General features: G+C 33.9%; 3 protein-coding genes across 8 annotated transcripts; 1 reads left to right on the top strand and 2 right to left on the bottom strand.

The window, feature by feature from the left end:
- The first annotated feature begins 717 nt into the window (after positions 1–717).
- LOC114165624 (phospholipid--sterol O-acyltransferase) lies at positions 718–11206 on the top strand. 3 transcript variants are annotated; one of them, XM_028050228.1, is made up of 16 exons: positions 719–1134; positions 1692–1827; positions 1915–2059; positions 2835–3004; positions 3102–3178; positions 4873–5086; positions 5179–5353; positions 5737–5836; positions 7274–7368; positions 7587–7638; positions 7801–7872; positions 8200–8368; positions 9061–9165; positions 9232–9316; positions 9602–9691; positions 10881–11206. In XM_028050228.1, the coding sequence occupies exons 1-15, from the start codon at positions 862–864 to the stop codon at positions 9681–9683; spliced, it is 1950 nt and encodes a 649-aa protein (XP_027906029.1). In that variant the 5' UTR covers positions 719–861; the 3' UTR covers positions 9684–9691; positions 10881–11206. The 3 variants fall into 3 exon arrangements, 2 of the variants coding, with proteins under 2 accessions (XP_027906121.1, XP_027906029.1); XR_003599762.1 differs by lacking the exons at positions 9232–9316; positions 9602–9691; positions 10881–11206 and adding an exon at positions 8863–8969 and having other exon boundaries at positions 718–1134; positions 9061–9127; XM_028050320.1 differs by lacking the exons at positions 9232–9316; positions 9602–9691; positions 10881–11206 and having other exon boundaries at positions 718–1134; positions 9071–9165.
- Positions 11207–12780: 1574 nt separating this feature from the next.
- LOC114165802 (rho GDP-dissociation inhibitor 1-like) lies at positions 12781–15581 on the bottom strand. The gene is made up of 5 exons (XM_028050424.1): positions 15111–15581; positions 14551–14614; positions 14256–14477; positions 13518–13642; positions 12781–13019 (listed from the first exon to the last, which is right to left on the bottom strand). Exons 1-5 carry the CDS (start codon positions 15327–15329, stop codon positions 12951–12953), a joined length of 699 nt encoding a protein of 232 aa, XP_027906225.1. The 5' UTR covers positions 15330–15581; the 3' UTR covers positions 12781–12950.
- A 1401-nt stretch (positions 15582–16982) lies between these two features.
- On the bottom strand, positions 16983–22568 carry LOC114186646 (protein NPGR2-like). 4 transcript variants are annotated; one of them, XM_028074632.1, is made up of 6 exons: positions 22224–22568; positions 21587–21867; positions 20967–21219; positions 19300–20513; positions 19029–19182; positions 16983–17560 (listed from the first exon to the last, which is right to left on the bottom strand). In XM_028074632.1, exons 2-6 carry the CDS (start codon positions 21833–21835, stop codon positions 17250–17252), a joined length of 2181 nt encoding a protein of 726 aa, XP_027930433.1. In that variant the 5' UTR covers positions 21836–21867; positions 22224–22568; the 3' UTR covers positions 16983–17249. The 4 variants fall into 4 exon arrangements, with proteins under 4 accessions (XP_027930433.1, XP_027930418.1, XP_027930426.1 ...); XM_028074617.1 differs by having other exon boundaries at positions 22271–22568; XM_028074625.1 differs by having other exon boundaries at positions 22303–22568.
- Between the last annotated feature and the right edge of the window lie 1166 nt (positions 22569–23734).

Raw genomic sequence — 23734 nt, 5'->3', positions numbered from 1 at the left:
TCTCAAAAACCTCTCTTGGTATTTTGCCTCTGTCACAAACAAACCAGTCCACCAATCCTACCATCTGAATCCTTTCTCTGACCCAAGAGTACTTTTATAACCTAACCAAAATATTCACTACTTTTATGCTAGACATTAAATCTTACATTAAAGATAATTTTAAGAGCATCACATGCTTCCAAGATTATACAGATGTTTAGACTTGTGTTTAAACATTATTCTTTTCTTTTAAATCCATATAAATTTATGGTCAATTCAAACAATGAATTGATTAGGTAATAAAAATAAAAATAAAGAAATAATAGTCAAACCATTCCTTCAGGGTCAAGACTTGATGACAACACACCTAGACAAAATTAAAACTTCCAGAATTTAATAAAACTAAAGTATGTTGTAAAAATATTTATTTATAAATTATTTTAAATTTAATCAAACCAGTTAATTATGAGCCAAATTAATACATGATTGAGTGGATGTGAGAAATTCCACCAGTAAAAGACAACTCATTAGTAAAATTATGGAGTTTTTGACTTTTGAACTAATTATATTGATAAATTACACCTTAAGATAAAATTTCTTAATTCTAAAATTAAGTAAATCCATTATAATTTGTTTTGTGCAAAACTGTACGTACACATACAGTTTAGAAAACAATTGTCAATTTTGTAGCAAGGAAAAACCAATGTCAATTTACTCTTTTTGCCAATAACTTTGGAGAAAAAATGGTAACAATCGGAACAGGCCTGTAAAGTTGAGGCAGAAAGGGCCCATAATCTGGAATCAATTCGTTTGAACTCCGGAAAAGGCTAAAAGCCAATTTTCCGATTGGAATTTTCTTTTATTCGCAACTTCCAACTACCGATGGCAAGAGTCACGTTTTTTTCATTCTTCCCTCCCACTCTTTTACACACAATGACGAAAAAACCGTTACTCTGTTCGCTCCTTCTCCTCCTTGCCGTTCTTGCCGTCGCCGGAGCCACCTCTCCCGGTGTTGAGCTTGACTACTCCAAGCTCTCCGGCATTATAATCCCTGGCTTCGCTTCCACTCAGCTCCGAGCATGGTCCATTCTTGACTGTCCGTACTCTCCCCTCGATTTCAACCCTCTCGATTTGGTCTGGCTCGACACAACCAAAGTACATGTCTCTTTCGTTTTCATTCTCATGTTTCTTATACGTAGTTTTGCACTCCACTGCATGAGGATCGGATATTACGGTTTCTTGCTCCCAATAAAAGAAAATCAGAATGAGTTTTCTTTTCCTGTGATTGTTTTTTTACTCTTATTTTCAACTGTTGTATCAATTCTTATCGATTCTATACGCTATGATGTATGCTGTATGCTGTAGTAGATTATAGAGGATTGCGTCTGAAAGAATATTGATTATAGCGAGGGAGTTTTAGTTATGTATTTCATCTGCTTAGAACATGGCTTTTAGCACTATCACTTGTATGCCAGGGTGCACCTAAAATAGAAAGTTATAGAAGAGAGAGAAGTACAGGTACGACTATAGATATATAGGTAACTTGAAATGACAAAAGGTAACTTGAGGTGCTTGCACTATTGAAGTGTCCACATATAACTACTTGCCAAGCACAGTTGCCTCCTGTGTTTTACTGTATATGAAATTAGCACCAAGGAGCTACGTATTAAAGACTTAAGAGTAAAATGTGTGAGAATTCATTTGTACTGCAGCTTCTTTCTGCTGTCAATTGCTGGCTTAAGTGCATGGTGCTGGATCCGCACAACCAGACTGACCATCCGGATTGCAAGTCCCGCCCTGATAGTGGTCTTTCTGGTATTACAGAACTTGATCCAGGTTATATAACAGGTGCGTTTTGTGTGTGTTTCTCTTTTCGGTGTCAATTTGTTTTTGTACTTTAAGGTTTGGTGATGTGTCGTGTACCTGTAATGGCAGGACCTCTTTCATCGGTTTGGAAAGAATGGATTAAATGGTGTATTGAATTTGGCATAGAAGCTAATGCAATAATTGCTGTTCCATATGACTGGAGATTGTCGCCCGCCATGCTTGAAGAGAGGGACCTTTATTTTCATAAGCTAAAGTATGTCTTGATCTTTGCATCTGTCTTGCTGTAATCTGGACAGTTATTCTGCATAATGATTTGGATAAAATGCTTGCTAGATACAACTATGCTTTCCTTTTGTTAGATTTATTTCTGCTAAGTAATTATTTTTTAAGTGCTTAAACTACATAGCAGTGACTCCCCTAATATAACTAGATTTTTAGGGTGCTTATCTCTGACAAGTTTATTTTTTGTAAATAAAATTAAAACTCATTAGCTCCTTAACATGGAGTTAAGTAGAAGGAAGATTAGTTCTCTTCCCATATTCCCGTCCCTTCCTCTTCATTAATTTTAAACTCCCTAAAAGGTAGTTGCTACTGCTCCATCCGCTTCATTACTCCTCCTCTAAAAAATTCATTGAGTTCAACTTCTTCAAACAAAAAAATAATTGCAAGACTGATATAATAAATTGTTCGCACTATCTGTATTTGGGAATTGCAGTGTAAGGCTAAGAATATTCTACTATTGTTAATAACTTTAGTCTCTTCTTTATGTATGTTTGTCAAACCTTGGTGCCTGGATTCTAATAATCCAGGTATATGCTGCACAGCTACAGATTTACGTACACAAATTTGAAATGCTCTAGTAAGATATTTTGATTAATATTTTTAAGTCTAAAAGGACTGTTTCTAATAGTATTTGTACACCTGATTGTGGGTTGTGTATTCATTTCCTCCAAAAGTAGGCGATATGATGAAATTGGTTTGTTAGTTACTGTGATGATGTTTACTTATAATTGTATTTCTTTTTGCAGATTAACATTTGAAACTGCTTACAAACTTCGTGGTGGACCTTCTATAGTTTTTGCCCATTCCTTGGGTAATCACGTTTTCCGTTATTTCTTAGAGTGGTTGAAGCTAGAGATTGCACCAAAGCATTATAATGAGTGGTTGGATCAGCATATTCATGCCTATTTTGCTGTTGGTATGATTGACTTATGTAAATTTATTGCCTCTTTGAGGGTACTACTGATATGAATGAATTGATATTCTGATTTTCCTTCTTTGATTGGTTATCTCAGGAGCTCCCTTTCTTGGAGCAATTGAAACCATTGAAGCAACTCTTTCTGGATTCACCTTTGGTCTTCCTATATCTGAGGTTACCTTTTAATTTCTTCAAATACTGTTTTGTTTTGCATAATCAATTTCATCTTTTGTGATAAGGCATTTGTTGTTGTTGTTGTTCTATCTTCTTTTCCATTTTCTTTATTGTTTTAAAAATTGTATAGGCTTATGCTTGTCCAATATTATATGTCTCATTCATTTTTGTATAGCCAAATTTCCATGGCCGTTCTTTTTTGGCTGTTAGTACTTCTGGTACCTTCTTCTTGGGCAGAATTTGAGCTATAATATAATAACCAAAGGGATAATTATAAAGTTCTTTTTGTTATATTGATCCGTGTAAGCTTGCTTGGTAGTCGTCTAAGAATTGACCAATGTATATCTTGATATTTTTCCATTTTGTGTTAGTTCCCCTATTTTCTTAATTATGATTAGCCATTGAGCCTGTAAAAGAGGATTAGTGCTTGTGCTACAAGCTCATGGTAATATATTCAGCTCTTCCTTCTTCTTAGTCTTCTTTCTTTTTTTAATTTGTAGTTGATATTAAAACTTACCCTAGTGATTGTTTTTGGTCTATAATGCCACTTATTATCTGGTAATGAACAAACTAGACTTTTGGATTGATTATGAGAAGACATATGATATGTCTCAACAATATTAATACCAAAGGTGAATATAGCGAGAATTATCCTTTCCCTAGCCACTCACTTTTGTTGCAACCTATAACATTTTGGTGTTAAAATGTCTTCCTACATGGAGACTTAGAAGACATGTATATGATAATTCCTCTAGGATTTGACTCTCATAATGGGAAGAGTAAGACATTCAAGCTTAGGAAGGCACGTATTATCTGAAACAATTTCCTCAAGTATGGTTTGGAAGATTCACCTAGGTTGTGATATCATCGGGCTATAGATAAAGTCAAGGTGATCATACCCCTTTCTTAAAACATTTCCATGATGGCAAACTCACTCTTTTTAGGTTAAGTAGATAGTATGTCTGACCATTGCATATAATGATACCATATTGAATATAGTAAAAATAGGTTTGAGATTAATCTCCCTCTTGTGTAGAAAACACAAATAGGGGTACTGTATTTATAGTATAGTAAAGAAGACATGGGCTAAGCCCAATATACAAAATAAAGAATAATAATAAAGAAACTGAAGATAGAAAATAAAGATAAGATATCTAAGATATATAATAATCTAATATATCTAACAATGACATTGAAAATTAGGTTCTAAAGGAGAAGGGACGACAACCCAATTTGAAATAAAGGGGTTGCGAAAACTTAGGTATATTCTTGGGATATTAGTTGCCTATTCTGGATGAAGTATCTTTATCTCCTAAAGGAATTATATATTCAATCTTCTCAAAGAAATAGGAAATTTTGAGTATAGAACATTTGAAGTTCTCTTTAAACAGAACCACAAGATTGGAAGTGAGGAGGGAAGCCCAGAGAATTGTCAGTAGTTGTTATTGGTGGGAACGCTCATCTATTCATCCACACTAGACTAGAAATTGCTTATGCAATGAGTGTAGTAGTGAGCCAACTCAACCACGATCTTTGAGAGGGACACTTGCATACAGTAGATAGAATTCCTGTATAAATATCAAACAACTATTTTTATTAATAGACGGGTTGATTTGGAGTTATTCTTATGTTTTCTGTGTCATATTCTGTTTTATTCTTAATGCATGCTTATCGTAATATTTTTAAGGTATCAGGGAACAGCGCGGTTGATGTTCAACTCCTTTGGTTCAGCACTATGGATGCTGCCTTTTTCCAAGTACTGTAGAACAGATAATAAATATTGGAAGCATTTTTCTGGGGGAAGGCATGCTGGTCAACCAACATATAAATGTGACGAGCAGGAGTTTCAGTCAAACTTTTCTGGGTGGCCAACAAAAATAATCAACATTGAAATTCCTTCAACACATGGTATGATTGATGGCTCTTTTACTTTTTCTAGTGGGCAATCTTACTGTGGTGCTTTTGGTTTCCGACTGCTTAATTTTAACATCTTCTCGCAGCATTTGATGCATACCCGTCATTCTCCGAAATACCGGAGTCCAACTTGTCCAGCATGGAGTGTGGGCTACCGACTCAATTATCATTCTCAGCTCGTGAAATATCAGATGGCACCTTTTTCAAGGCAATTGAAGATTATGACCCAGACAGCAAGAGGATGCTACAGCTGTTACAAAAGTTAGTGTTATCTCGATAATCATTAAAATATGTTGAACATTTTGATCGTTCTACATGAAAAGACTCAGATTGAGATTTCTGAAGCTTCATTATACATTGGATATGAAACTAAATCCCTTCCTGAAGAAAAAAAACAAGTTCATCAATTTTTAAACAATGTTGCAACGGTGAGCTTCAAGAAGGATTCGTAAACAGGGTGTTTTCATTTACAAGTGATTTGATTTGTGACTACAAATAGAAAATAAATGCTTCTCTAATATCTATTGCACTAGCTGTCTACTTTTATTTAATTTTTTGGAGATTCACTTATTACTCGGCATGTTTAAACTGTTATTTGAAGTCCTACTACTGAACAGACATGTTTTGATGCTTTGATGTTTTAGATCATATCTTGGTGATCCTGTTCTTAATCCCCTTACACCTTGGGAGCGGCCACCAATCAAAAATGTCTTCTGCATTTATGGGTCTGATTCAAAGACAAAGGTAAATTTCCCTCCACAAATGAACACACTTTTATTTAAATGAAGTTTGGTTTAAAGGATAAAGGGTTTTTGCAGATTGCTTGTAAAGGGTTCAAATAATTTCATTTGTATGAACTTAATTTAAATGTGTTGACAGTATAATAGTTTTTTGTCATTGTCATTCAATCACAACTTTTCATTTATGATAAGTATTTTTACTTTCTTAATAACTAACTTAAAAGTCATATAACAGTTTCTGATTGGTTGTGAGTATGAAAAGTTTTACATGACAGTACATGAAAATCAAACTCTGCATATATAGTTGTAGTTTTTTGATTGTGAACTCTATAAAATGTCTTCTAATTACCATATTTTGTTTTATTTTAGAAAAAAGGGACAAATATTGTGCCCATCTGCCGATGAACATAGTAGTGGGCTTTGTTTGGTTCTGAAAGCTGTGAAGTTCTCCATTCTTTTATTTTATGTACATGAAAATTGAGCTCTGCATATAGTTGGAGTTTTTTTATTTGTGAAATCTATGAAACGTCTTTTAAGTAACCATATTTTGTTTTATTTTAGAAAAAGTGACAAATATTGGGCCTATGTTTGATTCTGAAAGCTGTGAAGTTCTCCATTCTTTTAGTTTTATGTACATGAAAATTGAACTCTGCATATAGTTGTAATTTTTTTTATTTGTGAACTCTATGAAGCGTCTTTTAAGTATATTTTGTTTTATTTTAGAAAAAGTGACAAATATTGGGCCCATATGTTTGATGCGCCTGCACTGCAGACGAACATAGGGAGCTTTTTTTGGTTCTGAAAGCTGTGAAGTTTCTCCATTCTTTTAGTTTTATTAAATATTTACATTCCTTGAAGTCGCATCACAAGTACCAGTATATTTTTTGATTCTATCATTTTACACTCTTCATCATGTTGCTTTCTACCCTTTACATTATTTCTTTCCCTCGTTATGGTTACTTGTGTTCAGCAGAGGTCACATGTAGGAGTGTCATACAACAAAGAAGCATTTCATATTTAGTGGGAAAAAATTGATAAAATGGACTATTTTGGTCCCTCCATGCCTTAAATATAGTTTGAAACATGCCATGCTTTGAACACTGAATTCTGGTCTGTCACATTCTGGACAGACTCTTTATCTGTGACATATTCTTTCTGGCCTCTTATTTTTTTTTGCTTATTGTTCAATCCTGAAGGCTTTTTAGTGGTACATGGGATGACACTGGTATACCAACACCTTGGAATCTTGTTGTTTTCACAGCTAAAATTATCTTTAGTAATGTCAATTGTCAAAATATTTGAATTTAACATTTTTCCCTGATTCTCAACATTTACCTGTATCTTGAAATTATTTTTTTTATACATTAAATATTCTGGCAATCTGTTGATCATAATAGTATTATTGTAAATGATAATTGTGGCATCTTAACTTTAAAAATAGGTTGGTTACTATTTTGCTCCTAGTGGCAAGCCTTACCCCGATAACTGGATCATTACGGATGTCATGTATGAGTTTGAAGGATCTCTAATCTCTAGGTAACTGTCTATCTTTGCAGGTGTGTTGGTTTTGTAGTTGTATGTGAAATGAATTGGGGAGAGGTTTTTGGTTAGAAGTTTTAGCACTAATTTTGCAAACTAATATTATCTTTTCGTAAACAATGTGTATAATTAGGAAATAGTTATTACAATTCCAGTTTTTCTGGATATTCTATTTAAAATTAATTTTGTTGAAGTGTTTTAGTCTCAATTGTTAGGTCAGGGACTCTGGTTGAAGGGAAAATTGGACCTATAAGTGGCGATGAGACGGTAAATTCAAACTATGGTTCTCTCACTGTTGTTATGATTATATAGGAATGCATAATGTATTAATTGGCCATTTTTCTACTTCCGTTGTTTTTTTGAAATTGTGACGTGTGAGAATTACGTCTACACTCAACAATTAGACTGCAATAAAATCAACCTTTACAGGTGCCATATCTCTCCCTTTCCTTGTGCAAGGACTGGCTTGGACCAAAAGTGAACATAACAAGAGCGCCTCAGGTATTGCAGACTAAACATTGGTATTTGGGTAGTGTTTAAGTGTGATTATGTTCTTATTTTTTTTTTTGGGATTAAGTTAAATAGATTTGTATAATTTTCTATTAAATTATTAATTTACTGGGATGCATAATATTAAACTGCTGCTGCTTGTTCTTATTTTAGATAGACAAGTGTGTGACCAATAGTTGTAAGCCAATAACAACATAAGTCCTCAACTTTGACATCTGTTGTGTCTTTATCCTTTTCTTATTTTCATTTAACTTTGTTTGCATTCATAATGATATTTGTATCACAATCTATATATTTATCTTTGTTCTGACTTTTCAGTCAGAGCATGATGGTTCAGATGTACAGATTCAATTGAATGTGGAACATCACCATGAAGAAGATATTGTTCCAAAAATGACAAGATTGCCAAGGGTGAAGTACATAACATATTATGAAGATTCTGAAAGTCTTCCTGGAAAGAGGACAGCAGTTTGGGAGCTTGATAAAGGTGCATGGCTTGTCCCTTGAGTTGTCATGAACTACCTGATGCTTTTATTTATGACTAAAATAACCACAACTAGATTATGAATTTTTCATGCCCACTTGGACTATGTTAATTCAGTGTAGACAAATTGTCTGACTGGACTTAGAAGCTGATGCTCACAAAGTTTGCTAACACTTAAAAACTTATTCATTTACCTTCAAAAATTAGTAATCAAAGTCTCAAAAATTTAAAATGTCAGCACATTAGTTCTTTGAAATTTTGTCTTGTCACCACATTTGTTTTCCAAAGATCTGAATTATCACTGTATTGATTATCTATTAAGGAATAAAGAGGTGAAAAGTTTAACTTGGTGGAAAATTGATGATTATGCACCACTATACATAGGGAGATCTAAGATGTCCATATTGGCCATTATGGAGGGCTAGGATGATGATAAAAATAATCTTTGAGGAACTAATTTGTGATAAAAAAGATCTGAGGGATTAATTTGATGGCAGAATTTTTGGAGGATTGAAGTGGTGGCTGAAAAAGTTCATGGGGAAAGTTGTTAACCATAATTTATTTTACTGATTGGTTAGTGATTACTGCTTTCATAGATGAGTAGGTATGACCTCAATATCTTCAACGTTCTAAATTTTAACATAAGGTAATTGACCAAGGATGCATACAAGTAAACTGACATGATATTCCTGTAGCAAATCACAGGAACATAGTTAGATCACCAGTGCTAATGAGGGAACTATGGCTTGAGATGTGGCATGATATCCATCCTGATGCAAAATTAGAGTTTGTAACAAAAGGTATGTCAGACTATCTTTATAAACAATTTCAGTTGAGAATATTTTACTGACTTTGTTCCATTACAGCTAAGAGAGGTCCTTTAAGACACGAGGACTGTTATTGGGATTATGGGAAGGCTCGTTGTGCGTGGCCCGACTACTGTGAATATAGGTTTTTCCTTTCTCCTTTATTTAACATTTGATTTATTATTTGAAATTTTGAAATCTCTGAAAACATTTCAAATTGGGAAAGAATTAACCAAAAGTAAATGATATATTCCATACTGAACCTACGGGATAATTTTTCTTAATTGGAGATTTGTATAAGAAAACCTTCTAATTGTAAACACCATTATAACCTTTGATTTTTAATTCTTTCTTAACAAAACCTTCTATGTTGACCATTATATCCTTTGATTTTTAATTCTTTAAACATGTGCGGTGTATCATAATGCAGATATGTTTTTGGGGATGTTCACTTGGGACAAAGCTGTAGGTTGAGATATACTACTGCTGAAGTGTTGTCACATTATTTGTAAATAACAAGGTACTTCTTTATACTATTCTTTTATTTGGCTTGAACTTGTCCTGTGATAATTTTGATTAGGGGTTAACCTTGAGAATAAGTTAGTTTCATATTTTTTAATTGTTGACACTCTAGATTTGCAGAAAATCCTTTGCCTTAAACATCCAATTACTCCTTCAGTCATTCTATCATCCTTAAACTCTCTTACCTATCAAATATCTTTGCCCTGCCCAATTCTGAAGTTGGTACATTTTACACGACTTGAGCTAAATCCACACATTGTGCTGAAATAATTAAATTTAACTAATCAGAAACTCATATACTGTGATAAAAAGCACAAATATAAGTTTATATAGATTCGTTATATTTATTATGCACGAATAGATGATATTTTGTTCTCTAAAATAAATATTACATGATTATAATGATGAATTCAATATATTGTTCTAATTCTTTACTGTATACCTAGACTAAAGGTACTTTTTTTCATATTTGATTTTTACTGTTATTTCAAACTCAGTTTTTTCAACCCAGGTGCTAATACCTTCTGAATTTTTTTTTCTTCTGGATGACACACTTGACACGAACACCATTTCACCTTCATATAACCGTAATTTTTGGAGTCTGGCCGTTTACAAGCAAAATCTGTGTTTACTGGTTTGGAACTTTGACTTCCCGGGCCTCATATCCCCAACTAGATTAAAAAAAAGGCAATTGCAAGATTCTAAAAGTTTAAAGTCCCACTTTTTTCAAATAGTTTTATTGATATAAATTATTAGAAAAAAAATTCAGTTTGAAAATAAAAGTCGGCATATTTATACCTTATATCTTTCTTTTTCTTATTTTTTAATTACTTGTTCTTGAAAATGACTGGACTGTCCATCTTCTTTCTTGTTGTCTTATCTAATTATAATTTTTAATATAATATAAAATAATTTTAATAATCTAAAATGAACACAAGGAAAATAAAATAAAATATTCCATAAAAATTAAAAAGAGAAGGAGATTATAATGTTTTAGTTAGATTAAACATTACATAAATTATGCATGATTTTTATAAATGAAATAATATATTACAATTCTTAAAACTTTATCTGCAAACTCGATGCTGGTGGTATCTGATATGCGTCTTCATATTCTCTGCAATTAGAAATTGAGGTCTATGTTCTATTTGTTGAAACCCGAATTATACTGCTATTGGTTAAACTAGGTGCACATCCTTTACGGTTGGTTAGTCCAGTGACCACTTTTCACTTGTCTTCCATGATAAATAATACGTCAGAATGGTGGGAGATCTGTAGAGCTGTATTGTTCAACTAGTTGACAGTTTTCTTGATCTAGAAAACATGATATGGAAAATGATAATACGAATAGTGTAGGTGATAGTAGTGTAAATGAAAACATTTGTTCTCTGATATACTGTAACGTGGACATTCTTGTATTACTCACAGTTCAATGATAAATGTCCTCAGGGAAGATAAATTTTATGTAATGTTTTGATAACATTTGGAATAAGATTAATTTTCTTGATCTGCATCTTTTTGGTTTTATGGTCTAGTGGATGGTTTTTCGTCAACAGAGAGACTAGAAAGAAATAATAAGCATTTGAATATTTTCCGTTTGTATTTTATCAACATTATTTTCTGAGATTTATTAGTGTTTCCTCAGTGTAATCCTTGTTTACAGAATTGAATTTCGGATGGTAGTATATACTTCACTGCAAAGCATGTGTTTGATAATTTTTTACACATTGTATAGTTGAATTAGATTCCATGGGTAGAAATGGGTTAAATTTGGGTTTGCACAGTTTCACCCCTTTACCAATTACATTTTTTTTTGTTTAACTTTGACATGAGCTTTTATAAATCATGTGTTTATATATTTTTTTATTGAAATTAAAATTATATTATACATTTTAATCGATGTATGTATTAAAGCAGCGAATTGTTTTTAATTAGGAAATGGTATTACAAGTACATAAACCACTAAGGTTTGTCCTTTTAAAAGTTTGATCAAACATGAAATTTATTTAAAAGATTGCCTTGTAATAAATGTTTTAAAATAAATAAAAAATTACCTCCAACTTGATTATGAATCTATATTATTGTAGTACCTTCTAAACTTCTAAACATGCTATAACATTTTAAATATCCAAACAATTCAGTAAAAAATTAATACTCCTAATTACACTTTATTCTTAAACTTCGAATGATCTTAACTTTACAAAGTATGTATTTTAGTACTTTTCTCCAATGTATTTTTCTTATATGTTTTTTTTCTATTTTAACAATTGGACTCTGCTTGTTGACACAAGTTCAACTTACCCTCTCAAATTTAACCACTACCTTGTGTGACGTGTTAATTTTAAATCATGATTGACTTATGAAGAGTAAAAAAGATAATTTATAGGAGATTGTTTAGTAAGTCTAATTAAACCATCTCTATCATTTATAATTTTTATACATAGGTTCTCTTAATTGTCTTAATGATTAGTTTTTTGTTTTCCTTAGCTCTCTATATAAAGAATATGTAAATTTTTTTTAGTATGGGATATACAAAAGCGTATTCTCTTTCCTCATTGTATTTCTATGATATTGTTGTATGAATCCAACAAGTGCTTAATAGTCCTAGCATTTACAAAAGGCTAAACATTTCAATTAATGTCTTAACAAAAAAATAATTGAAGCACAAAGAGGAAGACTTAAGTTTCTAAATCATATTTCACAAAGAGAAATTATAATTTTTTCTATTTTATTTTTTCACAAAGAGAAAAAATAATTGATGCGTATAAATTATACAAGCTAATAGTTTATTACAAGCAATGAGAGTAGCTCAGACCAGCTGAGAATTGCTTTTTGTTTAATAAGTGGAGTGGGATTTGATTTCTCTAGACTAAAAGGCTACATTTAAAATTTAAAATGTGAAACTGTATTCACTAATTGGAAAATGATAGTGATTGTATTCAATAATTCAAGCAATTATTAAAATCTGATTAGTTAAATTTCCGATCAATGGCTATAACCCTCTAATTCGTTCCAACTTTAAAAGAGTATAGGCCAAATGTTCAGTATAGTCATTTTCTAGTTCTTAAAACAATCCATTACAAGTATAAAAAAAAAACAGAAAAGAAAGATAACTGTCACAATTTCACAAGAGTCCATTCCTTTTCTGTGTATTAGAAAACAAATACAAAGCTGTAGTATCGATAACACATGTTCAGAAATAAAATTAAGGACTTTAAGAGGATACATAACATAAAAATAGTGTCAGAAAAACAGGACTAGCTGCTCTTTTTTATCTCAAACAAATATTTGAGTTCCATGTGACACCTTCTATCATCGTCTTCAAACTGTCAGAAAGCAACCGCACATGAACAATTTTATCAATCTATATGGATCAAATGTACAAACATTTTGGATTTAGATTTTGTAATAACTATATCAGATTGAAACATATAGTGACTTCAAAATACGTAAATGAAAATTAAATAACCAATTCTTTTGAGGGTGCTACGTGGGAAGTGCAAAGGAAAGAAGTAAGACACGAACATGTTTTGTTTTTTCGCCTTTTCATGTGTTTGTTGTACTTCTAAATGCTCCTTATTTAAAAAAAATGACCTTTTCATTCACTGTCTACTAAACAAGATGAATCATAATTTGCAAAAGTTATCACAATGTGAAAGAAGTTTCAGATCATAGATCTTTGATTAAAACTTTATTATTGGAGTTATCCAGAGTAAGCATATATTGCCTTGAAGAAGAAAATCCGATTTGAATAAATTAAGAAAAGCCAACACATGTTATGAGCAAAGGATCCAATTGACAAATGCAACTTTACTTCTAAATACCTTTAGTTTGGCTGAGTAAACACCCCTTGCAAGTGCACCAGAGGGAGTGGTGTCCTCCTTCAAGGCATACACATATGGCTCCTTTTGAGGAGCAAAAGTACCCAACATTCCTTTGCTCTGATCAACTGAAAAAATCCAAGAATAAAACCAAATTATCATTTGAAAATTTCAAAAAGAAATCATACTGGAACTTATGAGGCATGGCCACTCTTCATGTTTGAGAAATTTCTAACATTAACACACACAACACAATAGGTGTTAGACACTCCTTGCTTGGTCTCCAATTAAAAAACTATATTTTGTTAGCTTGTAAACCAAAGTTAGCACCTTTATATGAGTCATCAAGGATGAGCTTAAAATTGAGTACATTAGGAACAATGTTAGAATGTCTTCATCCATGTCAAAGTTCGTGCTTCACTGGGAGGTGCACCCTAGTGTGCTGTATTTTGAACATTAGTGGTGTTAGAGTGTTGGTAACCATATTGGAGTTTGTGGTTCATACGCCAACACACAATGTCACCAGACATTTTATCTGGAAGTTGGACATTATCCAATTAAGATTCTAAACTTAAAATACTCAAGACCTTGTTCTCCAAGTTAATATTGCATAGGGAACAGTTAGTAGATATACAAAGGTTAAGAACAAAATATTAATAGTTTTAAGATTTTGGTTCACAAAGTTACATATTCCATATTATCTAGCAACAGAAACAACAGAGTAAAGTGTTGATATTATACCTTGAAGCCCTCCTTTCCACACAATATTGGAGTATGTCAAGCCAGAAACAATGTTGTGAAGAACACTAAATTTTAGCTTAAGCTGATAGCGAGATCCCTCTCTGAGAGTGAATAGAGTACAACCATTCCGATTTTCGTCCACAGGTAAAGGAGTAACAATTTCAGCAAAATCCTCAGAGAGAATTCCTATGGAGTGGAATTTCACTTCAGGATCCAATTGACCTGTACAAGGAAAGAAGTTGAATAGAGGCAAGCAAAAAGTTCTAAGAAACATAAACAAGGTTGCTAAACAAACCATCTAAATCACTTTCCAAACAACCCAACAGCTTCTCCTTCCACCTCCTTAGGCTTTCATCCTCCTACACAAAAAACAATTAAGCTCAAAATCAGAAAATTACCAGTAAAAGTAACTATTCTGTTAGTACATTAGTAGGAATCACTTTATTAACCAATGGTGTCATATGGATATCATATGCAGAATGTGTTCAACAAATAAAATCCAATACAAAATGAACAGTTTAGCCACTCACTGCTTCCTGAAAAAATTACATCTCAAAAGCTTAAAATATAACGGTCCAAAAGTACTAAAACCAGTTGAACCATTTTGGACACAGTTTACAGAGTGCTTCATCGTTTCCTTCTGCTTGGCAATTCCTTTTTAAACACTTGAAAAATCAGTTTTACAGTTTAATGGAGGTTTCTTAAGATAGCCGATGACACTAAAACCCCATTAAAAACCCAGAAAACTTCAATCTTCCCGCTACCCCACAAATCACGACATGAAAGAAGCTGGGTGGGAAATACGTGAAAAAAGAAAAAGGAAAAAAGGAAAAAGAAGGTGAAGATCATAAAAACCTTGTCCCGTTCGATCTGTTCCTTGAGAGAAACAAGAGGCCCAGGAACAAAGAAACCATTTTTACTAACTCCAGTGCCTCCTTCTTCCTCCTCATCCACTTCTTCCTCCTCCACTCTACCATCATCCAAAGCATCACTCACTTTCTCAGTCATTTCTTGTTTGGTTCCATCTGAAGGCCCTGCTTCTTCCTGCGCTCTCTTTCCATTCACACTCTCCATCTCTCTCACTCTCTCTCTGTATATCTCTCCAATCAGAGAATATGAAGCTCTTGGGCTGCTCTTGTGCTGTGTTATCCGTTAGTCTTTGGTACAATGGAAAGGGTGTATGAAAAGAAAGTAAAGCAGAGAAATGAGAAAATTTTGTTGGGTTGATTTTGGGGAAAGGTGAAGAAAGAAGAGAAAATGGGTTGTGTGAAGAGTTGAAATAACACTTTTGCCCTCTTTGCATCCTCCCACACCATCACAACTCACTTTTGTAGGGAACAGTTTCTCTTTTATTTTCTAAGCACAGCTGCTTCACACTGCTCCTTTAGCTTGCTCCCACTCAAGAACCTCACCCGAAACATGATTTAACAAAATAAAAATGAAATAAAATAAACAGAAAAAAATATAATTTCTTTTCTTTTATTTCTAATCAAACACATTTGAACTTTTTTCTCGGACTTTCTTTCATTTTAACAAAATTTTATATAAAAAAAATTCAGAAAAAAACAAAATTAGTAATTCATTACAAAATATTTTTCCTTGAAATTAGAGACATATAGCTTTACCCTTACACCATTCGTTTTTTTTAAAGTTGATTTCATTTCACTCAAATTATTCAATTTTATTTTTTTCTTATCTATTTTTGTTTAGCTCCCTTAACAGAAATAAAAAAAAATGAGGAAGTTGCAGTGCTAGATTCAAACAGTTGTGTTTGTGTTGGAGTTTGAAATTAACAGATAGGAACTATTGAGGGTGCATGTGTCTGTTTCTGTTTGAGCATTTTCATTAACATGTGTCCCCACTCTGTCTGTTATCCTCTCTAGGCATGCATCCTTTTCCTTTCCAATTTGAATTCTCCCCATTCCCAAATGTTCCAATTCTTACATACTTTTTGTATCCAATAACGTTTCATTTCTTTATACTCCCTCCCCATATTTAAATGAAGATATTTACGAAAAAAATAATGCCAAGTCTAAATAAAAAAATGGAAATGTGAAATTACCAATATTAACAATTTAGAATAAAAAATAAAAAACCGGTTAGCTGATTTTGTCTGTAACCATATATGTATTTATCACGTGAAATTACGATGTTAATTACACAGAGAACTTAAATATGAAATTAGAATTAATAGGTCATACTATTTCAATTTCAAACTTTCATTTCCATGTCAGACAAACAAGAACAAAAATGAATAAATTATGTTTAAACTTTTTTGCCGTGCCCTTGTTTATTTAAACACAATTTCGTTTAATCTGAAAACTGCAGTATATTCATGATAGATGTGTTGCGGATCACGAACAATTTTACGGTGTTATTTTTCTCAAAAAGTCGAGTCAAATCCGACAGTAGCACATCCCTGGGTCTCCCGTTCTTTGGGTACATGTTCACCTTTAGCCGTACGCATTGATGTTAGTATCATTTACAGTAATTTTTTTTTAAATAATTTTTAAAAACTAAAATAAACCCTTCATAAACTCCAACTGCTTTAAACATAAGTTAAAAATCAAATTTAAGAAACTAATATGAAAGAATTTCAGTAAAACTATTTATAAAAAAAGGTATCCAAACATATCCTTAAAAAATATTCTATTCAACAAGATGTTGAAGCTTGTGCGACAACTAAAATAAGAAGGAAAAAAGCAGCAGCAGCAGCAGACAACTACGAAAAAGCAAATCATGAAACATGCTTTTCTTATTGATCTTGGAAATACATGGAAATCATACAGGAAAGGAGTGTCGGTAACAAATTAACTAACACTCTTTTTTTTTAGCATTCTTCTCTTGTTTAAAATTTATGCGTATTGTATCCTACTAATTTTGTGAACAACCAAACCAAACTCACCTCACTTTTACCTGAATAATATGACAGAGTGTCAGAGGGATGAATTTATGAAAAGAGTGAGACAGTAACAATAATGTATGGTGAGTGAGTCATCTGAAAGGTTCAACTGGAGCAGATTCTTCAAGAAAGTTGGCTGTCTCAAAACATTCTGCAGCTTCTATCATTGTACCCTCGTCCTTGTGAAAAATGCCAAGATTATACCATGCAGAAGCGTTATATCTGTCATGTCGTAGTGCATCCATCAGAAAGCTTCTGATAGCAGGATTTGACCCATTACTGCACCGCCTAAGGACCACCGCAGTAGAGATCAAGCTAGGGACATGTCCGGGATCTATATTCAAAGCATCACGAAAAGCTTTTAAAGCCTCTTCGTGAACTCCCTTTGCTTCGTACATAGTACCTGCGATATCCAACAAAACCCATTAATAACGAATAACTTCTGTTAACAACCATCAGTACTCCTATGTTAACCGTTCGAACTTCATTCAGCCCCAGCATAAACACATGGTTTTACTGTTTAAAGAACCTGTATTTTAAATTTGCTGAGGTGTTAATTATTTTTTAATTGTTTTAATTGTGAAATAGGCATAGGCTAGTTAATCATCGCAATAATGAAAATTTTGACTGTAGTTGTTTTTATAAGACATGCATTACCAGACACGAAGCCGTGATATCTTGGCACCTCAGTGCATCTAACTGTCAGGTTTACAGAGGGGGTTTCACTGGGGAGATACAACACACCAATGAGATCTGAGCCTAACCACATAAGACACTGACACCACTCTCAACCCAAAACCTTAAGGCAATGGGTTTATGGGCCTTGATCCTTATATGGTGCTCTACTTTCTCAATACTGGTCAATGTGGGACTTAGACTCACACTTGGATTCCTAACATTCTCCCCCTCAAGGGTGAGTCCCTTCAAGGGGGTGAGTCCCTTCAACCACATTGGTACACTCCCCCTCCAGCGGAAGCATTCCCAACCACGAGTACCCCTTCTCGTACCGCCGTTCATCTTAACGGGACACGCTTACCTGGAACTCTTTGCCAGGAAGACTTTCGATACAGGGACCTTACTGCACTCGTCTGAACCGATTTTAACCATCGGCTCTGATACCACTTTGTCAGGTTTTACAGAGGGGGTTTCACTGGGGAGAACAACACCAATGAGATATGAGCCTAACCACATAAGATACTGACACCACTCTCAACCCAAAACCTTAAGGCAATGGGTTTATGGGTCTTTATTCTTATATAGTGCTCTACTCTCTCATTTCTAGCCAATGTGGGACTTAGAATCACACTTGGATTCCTAACAATCTCCCCCTCAAGGGTGAGTCCCTTCAACCACATTGGTACACTCCCCCTCCAGCGGAAGCATTCCCAACCACGAGTACCCCTTCTCGTACCGCCGTTCATCTTAACGGGACACGCTTACCTGGAACTCTTTGCCAGGAAGACTTTCGATACAGGGACCTTACTGCACTCGTCTGAACCGATTTTAACCATCGGCTCTGATACCACTTTGTCAGGTTTACAGAGGGGGTTTCACTGGGGAGATACAACACACCAATGAGATCTGAGCCTAACCACATAAGACACTGACACCACTCTCAACCCAAAACCTTAAGGCAATGGGTTTATGGGCCTTGATCCTTATATGGTGCTCTACTTTCTCAATACTGGTCAATGTGGGACTTAGACTCACACTTGGATTCCTAACACTAACTTACTATACAACTAACTAACTATAGCCAAAAGGTGCTATTTAGAATTCAGACAATAATATTTTTCATTTTTCCCAGTGATTATAAACCATTTTTGTCCTTTCCACAATTCATGAACTCAAAGATAAACCATATTAATTACCTATTGCATGACATCTAGTAGCAGAGTATAGTTTGATGGCCTTAGATTTCGAAAGACACACCTCTGCATCATGCCATCGTGACAGACTTATGTACACATACGCAAGATCATGCCATATTTCTATTTCCATGTTCCTAGCATGATCTATGTAGTCCTGTTACAAAAAAAGCATGAGAAAAAAGAGTTAAAAAGAAAGCAAAAAAAAAAAAAAAAAAACTCAACTGGCAATTTGAACTCTACTATAAATTAATCAGCGTTACATCCAACAAACCTTATATAGCGTCTTCCTTGAACCAAACGTCTTTCTCTGAACTAGGAGAATAGCAAGAAGGTGGGTATATGTTTCAATGGCAGTTTTTAACTGGCCCTGTGCTATTTGTAGTTTAGCTTTTGTTCGCAGTAACTCTCCTTGATCCCATATTCCAGTCTGATCCAAGGCCTCATTGAGGATAGATTCGGCATCTAAAAACTGTTTTTGAGCTGATAATATTCGGGCTAACAATAACCACCCTTTAACACTAGACCCAGCTTCCAAGTTTAGAAAGCACTTTGCATAATGAAGTGCCGCTTCCAACTTCCTTTGCTCTGCATATTCTAAACTCAAACTGTATATTACAAGGGGGTTACTCATTCCAGTCACTTTGTGTGCAGTTTCCAGAGAATGAAGTGCCTCGGATTGTCTCTCAACCCTCTCAGAATTAGAAATGCAAAATTTTGAGTGTGTTGAAAGTGAAACACCAAGTAAACAACTAGAAAGACCTTCCAACTGATTACATCTTCCATCCAAGTTCTCAAGCACCTTGCGAGCTAAGCTTGCCCCATCTTTTGCAAGATCAGGGTTCTCACAACAAATCTTAGAAGCAATTAACAAAGAGGGAACATGTGTCGGGTCCTCTTTACTCAACAATTTTCTAAGAAGATTCAATGCTACCAAGTCTTTACCTGCTCCATAATAACAGAGAGATAAGGCCTGGTACCTTTCTCTACGATTGACAGTCCCAGGGAGTAATTCTTCCCATTGATTGGCTAAAGCTGTCAAATCCCCTGAAACAGATAGAGCAAATGCAAGGTGATCCAAAATTGATGGATCCCACTCAAGTTTTTTTAGAGTAATTTTTCTTAGCAAAATCATTAGAAGGAGTATAGCCTCTTCTAAGTTATTTCTAGGTACAAAAGAGTTGTCCATATGGGAACGAAGATTCGAGGGGATTGCTTCCCCTCCACTATACAGAAGAAAAACAACAAATTCTTTCTGAATCCTTGCTATGGTTTTTGCATCAAGATTCCATTTGTGTAGGAGTGCGCGCCGGTAAGACAAAATAACATCACGGGAAGAATCAGCAAGTTTCCACAAATCTGGAAGTAGCTCAACTACCTTACTCAAAGTCTCCTGCAATTTACCTTCATTGCCGAAGTTTTGAGGCAAGCCTTCAGGGAATGAAGATTCAACTGTGTCCAGAATAACTTTACAAGTTTGGGCAGATTCTGCAAGAAGATTGAAAATAAATTAGATAACACTTTATCTTCCTGTACAAAACGAAACCTTTAATGTTCAAATTTCTTCAATCTCCCACCGCAAAACCTAAAGTTTTAATATTCCAGTTTCTGGGTGCTTGACCACTCCATTAATTATCCATTCGAGGGATGGACCAAGGTAGGTAGATAGTGTGAAAAAATGTTTAAGTAAATCGGTAAAACCACTATATTGTGATGAGAATAAATTCCAGAGGGTCACTATGCATAGCAGATACAAGACTAATGCAGGCACGTCAATTTAAAATCAAAAAGCACGCAAAAGAAACTATGCATGAGAGACATAAAAAGTCTTTTCAATGAGCGGAATTTAAGTTCAAAAAGAAAACATGTAAGAAAAACCACAGGTTCCTTTAAGCTATAGAACAATGAGCAGATCCATGAATAAATAAGCAGTGAGGGTACCTTTAAACCTCCCTAGAAGCTGTAAGCATTTCGCTTTTAGGAAAATTGCTTCCAACAGTAATCCAACCGTGTACATGGACATTGGGGGAGTAGCGTAATAATAGGAATGTTTTTTGGGGCGTTCTCTGCTTTTGGCAAGGGAAATTTTCATCTTGGAAGTCACTGCGCCTATATTTATTTTCTCATAAACACGTAAAGCAGCTTCTATATTCCCTTTATGATATTCATCTCTTCCTAACAGAGCACTGGCTTCCTACAAGCATGTACAAGATCGCATCAAGTCCAATAAATTAGATCATCAAACAGCCACATACGTCAGCCATGAACTGAAAGAAACCTAGGGTTCTCCATAGCACACATATGATAAAATGAAACGAGAACAAATAATTTTTAAGATACTGTTAGTAGACAGACACTCAGGGCTCTCAACTATCCACAAATAAAAGTCACACAGAAAATTCTGAAAGTTGATATAATCTGTGAATAACTTAACAAAGAATCAAAGGACTTGGATCTCTCTGGAGTAAGTAAGCAAGAGCAAAGTATAGTACATCAAAATCTAAGTTATGACTCAGGATATCATCAAATGAAGAAAGCAAGGGATTTTTGAAGAAACCAACCTCGTTATCCAAGATGCCACTCTCACGCAAAGACAATTCAGTTTCGTCTATTTTACCAGAATCAGACCCCAACATCTCTATTTCTCCATCGAGGCCAGAACGCCCACTCGCCGTTGAAGAATAAAATTCCCTGATTCCAAGAGATTCCGAGGAAGGAATCGTTTCATCCTCTCCTTTCACCGGCTCCCTCACACAAAGACACTTCATCATCTTCTGCAATCTCCTGCCCTGCTTAACCCTACTCCCCATGCCGCCTCAAAAACCTCTCCTCCGCAACAACACTGTCACACATTCAATTCAAACCGCAATCAACACCCTTTCCTAATTCCTAATTCCCAATTCATATCCATTTATTTCATACCGAATTTTCTGATTTCACAATCAATAGCGATAGCTTTCCTATCTTACTAGGTTCAATTCGAATCGGATATAAAAGGAAATCAATAAAAATTATAAAATTAAAAAAATAATCTGACAAGGCTGGATTAGACCACCACGTTATCGGAATTAATACATCATCCGATTAGGATTTTAATAAATTAATTAACGTCACAAAATCGAATTCCACAGGCGATAACTCGCAACTGTTAAATCAAATAAATAACCACAATCACAAAAAGAAGAAAAATCATCCTACATCAATCAACCGTGAAAGAACTCGTAAATCGTTACAGAAATTATTACCAATCGGAAGAAAGAAAGAAATAAGGAGTTGCCTTTTGTTTATAGAGAAAGAAAAGTAGAGTGTTGAGGAATGACTGGGAACACTAACAGTAACCGCCATTTCTGAGTTTGTTTTTTTTTTCTTTTCTACAGTGGAAGGAACCTCTGAATGCTTTGAGTGAATAAAAGCATTGAAAGCTTCTTTCTCATCTTTAGCTTTTCCTTTTTCGCTTATTTTATGTTTTGGTTTGCGATGGGAACGAAACAGTTACTGTTCGCGGTGTTTGCTTGGGAGAGAAAGTGGAAGCGTATGCCCGAAGACACGAATTTTCATAGAGGGAACGGAATCGCATGTGGAAAGTTCGTTTTGTTTTACGGTGGGTCCCACTTTGGGAAGCACGAAGATAGTTGCTTGCCACGTGGCGTGAATCATCTGGATTATTGCGCTGGCATTGGAACGGCCATTAACTATACTTTGTCTTCTCTTAACACCTAACAGGTAACAACCCTTTCTAATTAATTAAGATAATTAATTAATTGAGTTGACATAGGAAAGAGAAAAAATTTTGATATAAATTTTCTTGCATTTATAATCACCATTTTTGTCACCAAACATTGGTTTGACGAAATTAGTGGATATTTTTAAATCCTTAGAATAATATAAGACGATTCTTGATTTATGATCTATCTGGTGGGTGAAATAAAGTGATAAACCAAAAGTAAGATTCTGGATAGGGTGGTAAAAGAGCTCAGTTCGATCCGTCTTGATTTAGTGTTTCAAAAATGTTTGCAATCTTGTTCTATTCTGCCAAGGCTAGCAAGTTGGTGGTCGACTTGTCATTTCTCTTTTTTTTTTTCAACTTTTTTAAAATTTATTTATATATAAATATTAAAAATATAACTAACTATATAAATACTTATTAAATTTTAATTAATTAATTAATATTTGTAGACAAATAAATTAAAATAAACATTATATTTATGTATTAAATTATTCGATTATAATTAATCATTATAAACTAAATTATAATCATTCATAATTTAAATTATAACGTTACTATATATTTATATCTTAAAATAATATAATATAAAAAAATTAATTTTTAAAATTTTTTATTTTTGATTTAGAAAAATGGGTCAATATATTTTGTTATTTTTAATCTATCCATTTAACAAGTGAAAACAAACCGACAATTTGAATACTCTAAGTTTGTATTTAATTCACGTGAGTAATTATGGTAAGAGTCACTTTCATTTGTCGGAAACAAAATATTTTAAGTTTGTGTTTTCTCTGCGTGAGTACCTCTAGTGTGAGTCACTTCAATTTGTATTTAGTGAAGTGTGAGGAATTAGAGGCGAATAAATGTGAGAGATGGGTCCATTAAGATTAGGGATATGAAGAGGGTGGGTAAGGTACATGTACTAGCTTATCTGCTGGACAAATATTCGTCCTATATTGGTTCCCATATTTGTCACTCATAAACT

This window comes from Vigna unguiculata, chromosome 1 (assembly GCF_004118075.2).
Source record: "Vigna unguiculata cultivar IT97K-499-35 chromosome 1, ASM411807v1, whole genome shotgun sequence".
NCBI classification, from domain to species: Eukaryota; Viridiplantae; Streptophyta; class Magnoliopsida; order Fabales; family Fabaceae; genus Vigna; species Vigna unguiculata.
This window is presented reverse-complemented; position numbering and strand designations above follow the sequence as displayed.